The sequence below is a fragment of the Macaca fascicularis genome, chromosome 13 (assembly GCF_037993035.2).
Source record: "Macaca fascicularis isolate 582-1 chromosome 13, T2T-MFA8v1.1".
NCBI lineage: Eukaryota > Metazoa > Chordata > Mammalia > Primates > Cercopithecidae > Macaca > Macaca fascicularis.
The window spans coordinates 101,218,729-101,233,019 of record NC_088387.1 but is presented as its reverse complement, the minus strand read 5'-3'; the positions used below and the strand labels follow the sequence as shown (position 1 = coordinate 101,233,019).

The window sequence follows — 14,291 nt, the reverse complement described above, 5'->3', positions numbered from 1 at the left end:
GGGTGATGGATATCCTGAAAGCCCTGACTTAACTACTGCATAATCTATTCATGTAACAGAATTACACTTGTTCCACATAAATTTATATAAAAATGTAAAAAAGAAAGAGCAAAAAAATTTCATCAAAAGAAAAAACTGCCAGCCTGAGCAACATGGTGAAACCCTGTATCTACAAAAAATACAAAAATTAGCCAGGGCATGGTAGCATGCGCCTGTGGTCCCAGCTACTCAGGAGGCTGAGGTGGGAGGATCACTTGAGCCCAGGAATTTGAGGCTGCAGTAAGCCGTGACTGCACCATTGCATTCCAGCCTGGCTGACACAGTGAAACCATGTCAAAAAAAAAAAAATTAAGAGGAAAAAACTGCTAACTAATATTGAACTGAAGTTAATAATATGCATGCTGAAGTACTTAGGGGAAAGTGTGTTAATGTTTGTAATTTACTTTGAAATGCTTCAGAAAATAAGATGAATTAATGGATGGATGTATATGTGATAAAGCAAATATAATAACACTTAAATGGTAGGAGATAGCTGGTTTTCCAGGGGTTTTCCCTCTGAAATTCTGTCAACTTTGTTATGTTCAAAAACTTTTATAATGTAGAGAAAATATTTTTAAAAATTCAGTTTGTGTTTGCTGATTTCTTATTTCAAGTCATTACTCCAAAAATGATCAAGAATAAACACAAGAGTAAGGAGCAGAGTTTGAAAGTGGAAGGAGGAGTTCAGCTTTAATACAGAGACGCACAGAAGTGCAAGATGTCCCTCTGCTCCTAGGAGGATAAATACAGTGTGGAAACTCACTTGTTGACCGCGTGGCTCAGCGCATACAAGGTGGCTCGGCTGCGCTGCTCCCTCGCCATGTTGAAGATCTCTCGCAGCTGCTGTGCTGAGGGCTCGGGGATCAGGGCCACCAGGTAGGTGACCACATCTATCAGAAGGGGGTTGGCATGCACACGTTTCAGCCACTGGAGGATGTGAGTGGAGCACTGGGGCTGTCCACACTGAACCAAGGCTTGCAAAGTGATGGGACTGAGAAGAAAGACATGGGTAAAGTTATACAGACCACCTTCAGGGCACATAAAATATTGCTCATGGTGTGTCCTCTGCCAGGAGAGCCCTTAATCACCTCATTCACTATTCAAATCTAACCATCTTTCAAAACCCAACTTGGAGCTCAGAGCCATGATGCTTTCCTTAGGAACATTACCCACAGGAGAAGCCCCATCGAGGACAGTCCCAAGAGGGGACTGTGGATCTGTAGCGACAAGAAGACTGTTATCACAGCCCTTTGGCCAGCACATGGAATATGCCTGGCCAACATTAGCTGGGTCTCATTCCTGGCCTCAGTCCCTTCTCTCACCTTCATAGCGCCTAAAGCCAGTGCCTTGAAGGGTAGAGAAATCATATAATATTTTTTGTCTGAGTTCTCTCTCCACCAGCCTATAAGCTTCTGGAGAGCACCTGCAATAGAACTAGGAATTAAAAGATACCCATCAAAATGTGGGAACTATTCTCCTCCTATTTTAACACACAAATACTTAGCTGCCTTGAACACTGTGTGCGTGTGTGTGTGTTTCATGGAACTCTTAGCACGTCAGCTGATAGTTCTCTATCCAGCAATCATGAATTGATTGACTAATTGATTAACTGGATTGATATCCAAATGGTCCCTGAGATTCTCCATTTGGTCAAGGTTTGAAAGTTCAGTCAGTTACCATCAGTTTTATAAAAAGTTGAGCTGTAACCATTAAATACCTGGACACCTCGATCAGCTGTGGCAAGAGAGATGTGACTGCTTCCTCACTGAGGCCTCGCAGCTCAGTAACCAGCTTATGGAAGAGATTAGCTCTCTGGATATTTTGCTCAGAGATGGTTAGTTTTTTCAATTCCTGCAGAGTCTTCAAAACAGCTTCGGCCTGCTTTGGAGGTGATGTGGATTTGGTGCTCTCAAATGCGAGACCCACCTTCTTAGTACCTGGAAAATGGAAAGTGTCAAAGGAACTCTAGCTTACTTCTTCATCTCAACCATATCTTTGTCTACTGGAAGCTGGAAATTGTGGAGTATCAGCACAGGGGAAAAGGGAAGAAAACTATCATGTATTCAATGACTGCTAGATCTGGCTCTGCCATAGGTGATTGACTTAATTGTTTTCACCGACTCATCATCCTATCCCTGTGGGTTGGCATTATTGTTCAATTTAAAGATAAATTCAGCCCTGCTTCAGAGACCCACAGAGTTTTTGGGCAATGTAAACTGTCATCCCCGGATCTCAGCTCTGAGTCCCAGAGATGAGACAGAAATGAGACCCAGAGATGAGGAACTGCGACCCAGAAATGAGCAACTTACTTTTGAAGAGTTCTTAGGGTCTAAGAGGTAGAGCTGAAGTGGAATTCAGACTTGTCTGAGTCTATCATCAGGTTACCTTTAGCTTGAAATAATTGGTGAGGAGGTGCTGCTGTTGACATGGTTACAACTGGGACCAGGCACATTGATGCTCATCACCATTTCTTCTAATTGGGTCTAGCAGCAGCTTGTGGGGAGGGGAGACACTTTTGTATCCTCTCCACCACCTACTATGACCTATGCCAGGAAGAGAGGTAAAAGTCCTCATGGAAGTGTGGTGTAATGAGAAGAGTCCTGGCTTAGATTACAACCTGGGCACTTATTTGCCCCCTCTAATATTCTACGGCCTTGTCTACATCAAACTCTAAGCCTCTCTGTGTCACTTTCCCCCCTGTAGAATAGGTATAAAATCACCTCTCTACCACCTGACGTCACCGGTTGCTGTGAACAAAAAGGACAATGAGGTAATGTACAAGAAGGAATTTGGACAGATATAAATACAATACAATGCTGGGTAAGGGTTGGACTCAAGATTGCTAGAGTTCCTTCTACCTCTAAAGACTGACTCCTGAGGTTACTATCTGGGCCGGACTCTGAAGGTTCTCTCCCACTTGGTCCACCTCATCCGGGACAGCTCTGGGTCTTATCACAGGATAGGTGATATCAGTGCTACCAAATATGTCATGTTAAACTTAGGATTCCAGTTTTCTATTTACAAACGCCTAGGTAGCTTTGGGAACTTCTTTTTCTTTATGCCATTGCAACTTGACATTCTGAGATGAGTTTGCTTTCTCATAGAGGTAGCCAGAACACCAGTGTCCATATCACTTGTTAGTCAGCAGACATTTAACAGGGCCCAGCAAGTGGCTAAGCCATGATTGGCACATCTTAGGTAGATTTTCCAGCAACTGTGTGGACAGAAAGTCTTACCTTCACCAAAGAAGCGGCTGTTGATCTTTGGTGTGTCTTCAAGTTTCAAAGTCTGTGTCACTTGTACTCCCATCCCATACATATTCCTGGTAACCAAGGAAGCACATCATGTCATGGATGGCCAGAAGATACTATTCTTTCCATGTTGAAGGTTTCCCCTGTCTCTGCATCTACGCAAGTCCTGCCCATCTTTCAAAGCATGGGTAAATCCAGCCATTGTTGGCCCTGAATGAATAACATCCACCTCTTCTTGGTCACGCTAGTCATCCTCCCATCAAAAGGACATGCGTGCCTTATACTCTCCACTAGTCTGGAGTGGCCAGACATAGGAACTAGTGCAATGTCTCGAAATTCTTTCGTATCTTCCACAGCACAGAACCAAGAATATGGCAGTTACTCAATAAATATTCACTGATTGTCACTTTTCAAAGTGGATTTGGATATATAGGTTTCCAGTAAATATCCCAAATCTTCCATGAAACCTTTTCTAACCAGGGTACCCTGCAGTGATCCCCAGGTTTTCTGGATCTACACCCCTTAAAGACTGGGTCTTAGATATCTTTTGTTGGTCTTGGGTTGTTTTGCATGCCTAGGACTTTTCTGCCAAATGGCCTGTTAGCTTAAAAAGGGGGACAGGGAGGGGTTGCATTTTATCCTTCTCCATACCTCCCTCCCAGGCACAGGTTTGCCTGGAACAGAGCACTTGAGAAGTGTTCAGTTCACACTGACCCATTAAATGACAAATCAGTAGTGCATCAGGTGACCTACTTATAGGAGAAAGGCAGGAACAGGTGCTGCTCCTTGCAGATGGCTTCTGCCACATGCTTCCTCTTGGCGTCCAGGGTGTACTGACAGGACTGGCTACTGCTGATCAGAGTTGACAAGGGGTGGGTCTGTGAATGAGATTGGAGACAAGCATTTTGATCAGTCCCTGTGTCTTCTGTCAAAAGCATTTACCTTCAAGGTAGAAGGGAGGAGGGGTCCTGTACCACTAGATAAACTCAGGGAAAGAAGATAGCTGGGTACTTGACATTTAGACCGGGGGTGCAACATGTCGGCATCCCCAAAGCTGAGTCAAGCTATAGACTCCTCTTTTTCCACCCCCACTGGACAAAGTCTAAACTTTGTATCCTCCACATGCCCATCCCACCACATAGCCCCTCACACACCTGCTCAGTCAGTTTTCTTTGCCCAAAAGCCCATTCTTACATGTCTGTTTCATTTACACATTCTTTGCATTTTTTGGATTCTTGCTCCACATCTTCCATGAAACGTTGCCCACTGAGCTACATGAATAATACTTTCTCCTTCCTGGTCAGGCCCAGGATTTCTTGTCTGCACTGTTCAGCGTATCACCTTATTGAGTATACAATGTATGCTTTATTGACCTGGCTCCTGTATTAGACTGGAAGCATCCTGAGGGGAAGGTCCATGGTTCATTTGCCACTGTCCCTTCCTTGGTGCTGCCCAGAGTGGGGTTGAGCACACAGCAGATGCTCAGAAAAGACCCCTAAGCCAGTGCATTATCCTCTTCTGACTGTGGCACTCATGGTCATCAGACTCCCTGTTTTCAACCCGAAGGACAATGACCAGGAACAGGGCCCGGCATGACAGTGATTGCTCAAGTTCTTCATGTTCACTGAGACAGCCTGGGGCTCATATCAGGGAAGATGTTGCAGGGGTCAGGCAGGCTCAGGTAATATGGTGCTCCATGGCCCCACTTAACAGAGAGGAGAGGGTGCTCCAGGCCGGAGGCAGAGGGATCGTGTTTGGTCAGGGTGGTACTGGAGGTGGGAGGACAAGAAGCTGGAACACTCTTAAGTCACTGCATTTCATGGGATGAAGGAGATGGGGAGAACACAGGTCTTCGGACTTCTTCAAAGTCCAGAGGCTTGGAGCTGGCACAAGGAGTTCTTGTGCAGGAAGGAACAGTAGGTAGTTTTGCTGCCCTACATCCATCCCCGGAGCCTTCTCAGAGATGAGCAGTCATTACTCTCAAGTGATGAGAGTAGAGGTGGTTTAGTGCCAGTGACAGAAGGACAGGAGGAAAGACAGAGCTCTGGGCTGGGAGGGAGGAGCCTGACTCAAGTCTTGGCTCAACTGATCCCAGGCCATGAAGCCTGGGCAGACCTTCCTATGCCTGCTCAGGGTCCTATCTGTAGTCTGTATAAAAAACAGGCTGGGCAGGCTGTCCTCCCTCAAAGGTGCCCACTAGCTTGAAAATTTTGGAATGTTATTAATAAGAGGATGCTCCTTGGTGTGCATGACAGTGCTGACATGGGACTTACCATGCCTTTGATGAGAGCAAGTGGGCTGACGCCTGTACGGATGGGCTTGAAGCGATCACACTGCCCCAGGTCTCTTTCAGTGGATATTTCTGTTGCCACATTGCCCTTCCTTGTCTTGACGGTAAAGTGAGTGGAGCAGTTTCCATACACGGTATCCTATGGGGGCAGAAGATGCAACCACATATATTCAACATGGGAAACATCCTTGGGTATTTGGGAGGGACAGGGTGGGGATTGTGAAAGAAAAGGCAGAAGGAATCTAGCTTTGGGAGGGACTTTCTTTTTCCTCCTATGCAGAGTGTGGTCTTGCTAGTGCCTGGCCAGCCCAAGTTGGGAGAGAGAAAACCAGTTAAGGGTGGGTCTGCAGAAAGGCTCTGCAGGATGCATCGCTGTCTTCTCCCAGTATGGTGTCATAGAGAAATTAGAGCCAGATAAGGGCACAAAAGTGCTCATGGGACTGAGGTGAAATGAATTCTGTCTCACATTGAAACCTGAAATTCGTAAAAGAGACTGGCAACAGATCCCGTTATTTTTGGTGTTTAAAATACACACAGGATTGACTGTGTTATACCATAACCCATCAAACACAGGTGAACAGCATTAAACAAAAGTGGGGGTGGGGTGGCCAGGACGCCTCAATAACTGTTTTAAAATTAGACCCAACCTGATCAGCCTGCTTGGAATGATCTGTGAGCGAGCCCAAGGGACAGGAGGAATCTCGGGCACCAGTATGTCACACCAATCCATGGCTTCCTGTGTAACTAGCCATGGAGCTGACTCAACAATCTGCTTTGTATATGGTAGGACCGGCCTCTAACACATGAAGATGAGTTTCAAGGGCCACTGCTATCAGTTTTCTAAATCCTCACCAGAAACAACACTTGCTTGGTTTCTTCTGTCTCTGGGGGAACCAGGAGGGCAGAAATGATGCCCCTCTTGATGTTCAGGATGTGTGTAGGTTCATCTTTCTCCGGGTAAAGGAAAACTTGCTTCCCTTCTGGAATGACCAGCTTGAGCTCATACCTGTCCCAGAGAGAGGATGGTCATGGGAATGTCCTTCTCCACTACAACTTGCTGGAAGTAAGCTGGGTGGCACTGAAGTTGCTTTTCTCATAGTTTTTTAACCAATTGTTCTTGTGACATCATTTTTTGTAAATATAGAATATAGCTACACATAGACATACATTTTCAAAAAAGCATGCACATATACATATATTTTGGTGATTCTTTTTCTTTTTTTGAAATGGAGTCTCACTCTGTTACTCAGGCTGGAGTGCAATGGCGCAACCTCAGTTCACTGCAACCTCCACCTCCTGGGATCAAGTGATTCTCCTGACTCAGCCTCTGGAGTAGCTAGGACTACAGGCATTTGCCATCACACCCAGCTAATTTTTGTATTTTTAGTAGACACAGGTTTCACCCTGTTGGCCAGGCTGGTCTCGAACTCCTGACCTCAGGTGATCTGCCCGCCTCGGCCTCCCAAAGTCCTGGGACTACAGGCATGAGCCACCAGGTCCAGCCGTGTTTTAACGTTTTTTGCTTGGCTCATCCAGCCCTGCTCTGTTCTCCACCCATATCAGTCTCTTTGCCCATCCTCCCCATATGGACACCCAAGTGGTTGTTCCATTTGTTTCTGTGCTCTCACACAATCCTCTGTAAACATGGGTGAGTGCAAACAGAGTCATACAAAGATTTTGTCATTGTTTGTTTTATACAAGTGGCATTGTATTGTGCATACTTTTATCTTGTTTTTCTCACTTAATTATACTTCACAAAAACCCTTCTGAGTCACTTGGTATAGCTCTAACAGATTTTTTAAAAGCTGCATGCAGAACATTCCATTCCATGGCTATATAGAATTTATTCACACATTGCCCCATTTGATGGCATTTGCCTTCTCTCTTTCTGGATTTTTTTTAAACCACGCAAACAATACCAAAACAAACATCCTTATGCCTATCTTCACACATTACTGCTTTTATTTTCATGGGCTAGAGTCCCAGAGACTAAAATATCTGTGTCAAAGGGTATTAAGTATTCTAAATTAGAGTAGATATTGCCTGATGGCTCTAATTTCCACCAGCAGCTCAGGACAGCACACTTTTCCTCACTGGCCTGCCAGCAACAGGTGCTATTGCTGTTTTCCAGTTTTGCAGTCTGATGGGTATAAGTGGATAAATATCTTGTTGTTACATTAATTTGTATTTCTTGACTACCAGTGAATTGGAGCTTCTTTCCATACACTTGTTGGACAGTCACTCTTTTGTATGGTGTCAGGCCATGGCTGAAGCCCATGCTGACTTTGGTCTCAGGGACTTCCCATTGGGTACTTGCTAAGTTTCTGAGGACCTGACTGCAGCCACTCTGGTTACATCAGGAGGAAAAGGTGACAGACTCATCTCCCACAGCCTACACCCTCTCAGAAAGTTCCCGACACGAAGAAACAATAAATGTTTGAGATGATGGGTATGCTAATTGCTCTGATCTGATCACCATACATTACATGTATCAAAACATCAATATATTCTCAATAAATATGTATAATTATTATATGTCAATTTTTTTAAAAAGACAGTTAAAGTCATGAAAATGCAAACCTGGAAAGCCCTCCTTGTCAAGAACAGGAGTCTCTTCTGTATTTGGAGAAGACCAAGGACCAAAAAATAACCACTCCTTCCTCCTGCCACCATACCTCTCTCCCTCATAGACAGTTAAGTCTTGGAGAAAATAAAGCATATGAAGGAAAGAAGCCTCACAGCCTATTTTGGCGAGAAAGGACTGGCATCTGAATCTAACGTTTAGTAAAACTGAAAAACGGGCAAGGATGGTGACATGGTTTGGCTCTGGGTCCCCACCCAAATCTCATCTTGTAGCTCATAATTCCCACATGTGTGGGAGGGACCTGGTGGGAGGTGATTGAATCACGGGGCAGGTCTTTCCCGTGCTGCTCTCGTGATTGCAAATGGGTCTCAGGAGATGTGGTGGTTTTAAAAACAGGAGTTTCTCCGCACAAGCTCTCTTTGCCAGCCGCCATCTATGTAAGATGTGACTTGCTCTCCCTCACCTTCCACCATGATTGTGAGACCTCCCCAGCCACATGGAACGGTGAGTCCAACAAACCTTTCTTTTGTAAATTGCCCAGTCTCAGGTATGTCTTTATCAGCAGCATAGAAACAGACTAATTCAGACGGAGTTTTCTGATGCTACCAAGTTAACAACTCTATCCTGTCTGTATTCACACACACCTAAGACCCTACAAACTGTGACTGAGGATGAGGCAGGGGTGATGTTGAAAATATTTACAACGGGTGTGACATGGGCCCTGATCAGTCAGCAGAGATGCAGCTGCAGCGGCCGATCCATGTGCAGTGGCTGAATGCCAGCCTAGGAGGGGGAGCCACTGAAGCCTTGGTGCTCCTCTGCCCTGCGCTGGACAGACCCTGCCCCGCCACGTGCCCCGCCACAGCAGCCAGCGCCTCTGGGACCTCGCACCGAAGACCACCAAGCACTGGTCTTATTTAGTTCTTTAAGAATTCACTTGTTTAAACACAGCATCTCAGTTTTATAATCTCAAGAAGTTTAAAGCATGAGATTTTTAGAAACACATTAAAATGATAATTAAAGGAACCTAACTAGGGAAGGGCAAATAATGCTTGTCTCTTTTTGATGATTGTGAAAACACAGCAATTCCCTGATCCACGATGAATATGGAATACAAATACTTAGAGTCACATCCGTGCCTGGTGTAAACACACAAGTTCATACCTCAGCGGACGGACACACACATATGTGTGTGCTCATGTACAACACGCCTTACCTGGACATGGCTGCAGCAAACTCCTCGGAGTTCTTGGTTTTCTTCAGCAAGGCCCTGCCCTCAGGGTTGAAGCCATACACCTCTTTCAGGGTGCACTGGCTGGTCTTCAGGATGAAGCTGCAGAGCTGGGGAACCTCCAGCTCAACCTGAGAATACAGGGTAGCATAGCATTGAGGTTGTCTATCAAGAATGAGAGGCGGCCCCTGAAGCCCAGGGCTTAATCTCTAATCAGAGCACCAAAGGGAATTCTGCTGGGAACACCACTGCCTGCTCCTCAACACCACGTGCCTTATCAACATGCCTCCTGGGTGCTCTGTGCACCAACCTAGACTTAGTCCTATTGCTGGCCTTTTCCCCCTCCCAGGGTAACACGTTTCTTAAGTTTGCCTCTGTGCACAGGAAGGAGGATGTCCTTTTATTGGTTCTAAAGTTACTTCAATTATAAAGAGCTGTGGTTAAATAGAAGCGCTGTAGACTAGGAGTGAGAGTGAAGGAGAAAAACAGAAAGCAGGAAGAGGGCCATCCTCAGTTTCCACAGCAAACGTCCCCTTAATGTCACCCAAAAAACTGGTTTATATCTATTAGGGCCTATTTAGAGCTTCGCGTATGGCTGGAGTTTCAGTGGATCCCTACTTATTATCCAGTACTATTCAAATAACTTTAAAGAAATGTTGTACATGTGTGCTGTTCAATAGGGGGACCAGTAGCCAGGGCGCCTGTTGAGCAGTTGAAATGCAGCTAATGTGACAACGAATATGAATTTTTAATTTCATTCCATTTAAATAGTCCAATGTGGCTCATGTCTACCATATTGTATAGCACAGACAAGAGCTACAACACTCTCTAAAAAAGGTGACGGCTCAGCTTGACTTCTCTTCCCCACCCAAACCCTAACAGCAGCCTATAGATCTGCTCCAGATGTACGTGACATGAGTACAACCAGTCTCAATAATAAGCAAAGTTTTATTTTAGAACAAACTATGTTTATATTTTTTTCTTCTTTCTATTCGTTTTTCAGCAACAGATTCTGTTGGACTTAGACTATAAAAACTGCATTTCACAGTGCGATTCTGACATGCCTGCCTTCCTTAGCTCACCTACTGGGCTTCTCTCACGCTGAAATCTACAGACCCACACTGCTGCTAATCTAGATCACGTAGTCCTATTGCATCTGGGAAGTTAACGGGAAAATACATCTGGCTTGCGAAATTTGGCGGGGGCAGACAACATCTCAGCAATGTGGCTGACTTACAAACAGAGGCAAAGTCCCAATGTTTGATCAGATTACAACAGTTCTGGGATGCTCTGCGTTTGCTCAGTACACAACCTCCGGGAAGGTCGCGTGTTGGGCACCCGCTGGAACAGGGCTGGGGGAAAGCTGTGGGCTCTGGGTCCCTCCCGCCTGCATCCTCCATACCTTGCAGTTGATCCTGGTGGCGCTTCTTGAATCAGCAGTCCCAGGGACTCCACTGGAGCTCTCAGCCTCATAGTTGTACGTGTACTTCCGGAGGTGCTTGAATCGGGTCGTATCTCCTAACGTGGGGAGAAATACGTCAGCCACATAGGAGAAATAGCTCTCCCACGGACAGCCAGTTCTGGGCAGAGAGGGGCAGTGGCATAGATAATTAAAATGTAATTAAACTGAAATTAGTTTTTAATTGACTTTATATTATACTTCATTTTCCTTTATAGATTTGACTTCTCCATTATGTTTCTGCTGAGGCTAATGTTTAAATTAGCTGGCATGTCTTGACTATGTCGTCTGAGGCACAGGGAAGGGAATGACAAGTGTCAAGTAATGGGGCTCAGAAAATCTGCATGAGACACCCTCTGGTAAATTAAGAGATGACAACATGACGCAAATAGTACTCTCTCTAAAGCTTTTTTAGCTTGAAAACGCCTTAATTCCGTGACTCTGAGACTACCAAATACTTGAGGCAAAGTTCATTAAGCATTAAGCGTAACTAACTTAAGAAACTCCTAGAAAGGAGTTTCTGGAGGTTTCCACTGTAGTTGAGAGGAATTTTCTGAACAATTGAAGAAAAAGAGCATCTGGGTCCTGAGCCCAGCTGCAGTGATGGCAGATGTCCACCAGATGGCAGCGCTGCCCCATCAGACGTCCGCCCCGCGGCTCCAGCACACAGGGTCCCCTTGGAGGCCAGCTCCTTTGACCCCCAGGGGTCAGGTAAATAGGAAGGGGATGGAGGTCCGATTTCTGCACAAAGGTTAAAGTCAGTATTTCCTCACCCTCACATGCTTCGAATCAATGACTAGTCACTGATAAACAGGACAGTGATGTTTCTTCAAAGTGTGCACAGGCCAGCGGGGTGTCAGTGCTTTCCCTCCCCCGCCCCCAGGCTGAACTCTTGGGAGAGAACAGAAGGGCAGGTAGAGGAGAGTTGGCATCCCTTGCGTGTGGGCAGAGGCTCAAGGAACTTGCTTCCTGGGGTCAGAGCAGGGCACACCACGAGGCCATCTTAGCCCCTTAGAGTGGGGGGACCTCAGGGACCCGGGTGTAGGAGGGTGCATGGGGCTGGGCACCCTTCCACGCCCCATGCGCAGATGCCTTACTTGGACAGACCGGGCTGACATTTTCCAGCATTTCCTTTTCTGTAAGACAGGAGAAAGAAATCTGTGAGCTTCCCACGTCTTCCCAGCGGGTGCTAGGGCCCGACAGGGGGACCACAGGCACAGGTTTCACCCTTCAAGAGGGAGGCAGGCTCCGGAGACCCCCTCCTCAGCCCCTCCATCCCATGCCCCCCATCCTGAGTCTGCAGGGGGCCGCCAGCTGGTCCAGTCCCCCGCCTCGCCCTGGACCCTGTGGCTGCCCTCCCTCTGGCCTAGGCCCTGGCTGCGCCAGCCAACCTCGTGCCGCCGGCTCCCTCCCGCTCCCTCTGAGCCCGCAGCGCGGCCGCGCACTCACCGGCCCTGGCGCCAGCCAGCAGCAGCAGCAGCGCCGGCAGCGCCAGCAGCGCGGGCCTCGGCGGGCCCATGGCCGGCTGCGGTGGGGCGGCTCCTGGGCTGCGGCCTGGCCTCGGCCTCGCGGCCCTGGCTGGCTGGGCGGGCTCCTCAGCGACAGCAACCGAGAAGGGCACTCAGCCCCGCAGGTCCCGGTGGGAATGCGCGGCCGGCGCCCGCACCCCATTTATAGGAAGCCCAGGCTGCAAGAGCGTCCGGATTGCAAAAGGTACAAAGGGCGCTTCCCGGGCCTGGCCTGTTTGCTTTTCTACACTGGCTTCTCTTTGAGCCTTGAAGAGCTTCAAGGGAGGGGGCCCACCTGGGATGCAGCTGCAACCACCGGGGGGCTGGGTCCCAGGTGGGTTCCCTCCCCCGAGCGTCTTCAAGGCTCTGGCACGGCCCTTCCTATATCTCAGTGGGGCCATGGCTGGTGCCTCAGGGTCTGAGAAGCCTGCTCTGACCAGGGGTGCCTTCTTCAGATGACCCACCACGGGGACAAAATCCCTGCTTCTCCTGGACTGAAATGGGAGCCACGTGGAGAACCAGTCCTGAGCGCTGTCTTGGTGGAGACATGTTCCCACCGGTTCCTTCTTTTCCATTTTGGTGGACCTTGGATTTGCACTGACACCCTAATCCTGATGAGTGTCTGTGGCTGTGGGGTTCAGCCTGTGCTGAAGGAGGAGAGAGAAGGGGGATGCAGGGGGTCTAGTGAGTGATCAGGCACTGCCCCTGAGGATGGGCGGCCTGCCTGGTCCCAGCAGGAGTCCAAGTGTCTGTCTTTAAGAAACCCCAGTGAGGAGAGGCCTCTGGGGAAGAGCAACCTCCCAGGGCCCACCTGTTTTGCGCAGTGTTCTTGGGGTGTTGAGAGCAGGCTTTCTCTACCTGCACCAGCTTCTGGGTTTCCTGCAGTGGTGGGGAGGCCGATGAGGAAACGCAACGTAGTGGACAGGACATGTCATATTCCTCATAGACATCTGGAATCTTCTCATGCCTCGTTACCTTCTCTTCTAGGCACTGCCTATTTCCAAAGGAAACTTCAGCCCATGCTCGCTGCCTCTGCCCAGCTGTAGGGAATCAGCCGCAGTAGAATTTCAGCGTCACTCAGTTTACTAACCTGGGGTCACTCAGAAGGGGTTATTGATGGGATGGCAGTATGATGGGCTGAATGAATGTCTGAGCCTGGCTGTATCCCCAAGGCACCGCCAATCTGGTTAGGGAGACAAGCTGTGTCGGCAGGAAACCGCTGGTGAGCAATTGTGGTAGGATAGAGGGGGCGCAAACCAGGTAGGTAGACCTGCTGGGGGGCCACCCAGGAAGGCGAGCGGGAGGCGGCCAGGAGCAAGCTGGATGAGTGCGGATGGGAAGTGGACAGCGCCTGTTGCAGAAGTCAGTGTGTGCTCATTGTTACAACTTGTCAGCTTTGTTTGAATTATGAGATACCTCCAGATGTAACAAGCTACTGGTGAAGACTGATGATCCCAGAAGGATCAATTCTGAAACAGTAACTATGTATAAAGATGCAGTTCCCTCAGAGGAGACTCATGGAAATTCCTTCGCCTGCTCCCTGCCCCTGGGCTCCACCCCTGTCCTTATTCAGATATTGTCATTAGCCATGAACTCCTATGGGCAGCTGAACTCCCTCCAGCGATCAGTGCTCTGCATCCATGGCATATTAATGTTACTAAAGATGGATATTACAGAGGTCTCAACTCAAGGCTCGTCATACCTATACCACTGAATTGTGAAGGGTCTGGAAAAAGTAATTGCTCTGAAACCCCGTTTCTCTGAACACTTTATTTGAATTATTCTGTGTGGACTGACTTTCCACAGGGTTCGCTGCTGCTCGTGTGTGAGGAAATGGTCCTGCTTCCATGCATTTTCACATTAAGGAGAATGGGTAAGAATATTCAGGTATAGAGAAGCCAAAAGGAGGTGTCGAGCTTTAACTTACAA

The 14,291-nt window shown here is 47.7% G+C and overlaps 1 protein-coding gene across 1 annotated transcript in view; it reads right to left on the bottom strand.

The window, feature by feature from the left end:
- The window catches only part of APOB (apolipoprotein B), a 42,149-nt gene extending 29,648 nt beyond the window's left edge, over positions 1-12,501 (bottom strand). The window contains exons 1-10 of the mRNA XM_005576465.5: positions 12,304-12,501; positions 11,952-11,990; positions 10,798-10,913; positions 9,381-9,526; positions 6,433-6,586; positions 5,564-5,719; positions 4,044-4,168; positions 3,276-3,361; positions 1,757-1,976; positions 803-1,030 (exon numbers count right to left, since the gene is read on the bottom strand). Of these exons, the coding sequence (XP_005576522.3) occupies positions 803-1,030; positions 1,757-1,976; positions 3,276-3,361; positions 4,044-4,168; positions 5,564-5,719; positions 6,433-6,586; positions 9,381-9,526; positions 10,798-10,913; positions 11,952-11,990; positions 12,304-12,373 (1,340 nt within the window). The 5' untranslated portion in view covers positions 12,374-12,501. The remainder of the gene's footprint in view (positions 1-802; positions 1,031-1,756; positions 1,977-3,275; positions 3,362-4,043; positions 4,169-5,563; positions 5,720-6,432; positions 6,587-9,380; positions 9,527-10,797; positions 10,914-11,951; positions 11,991-12,303) is intronic.
- Between the last annotated feature and the right edge of the window lie 1,790 nt (positions 12,502-14,291).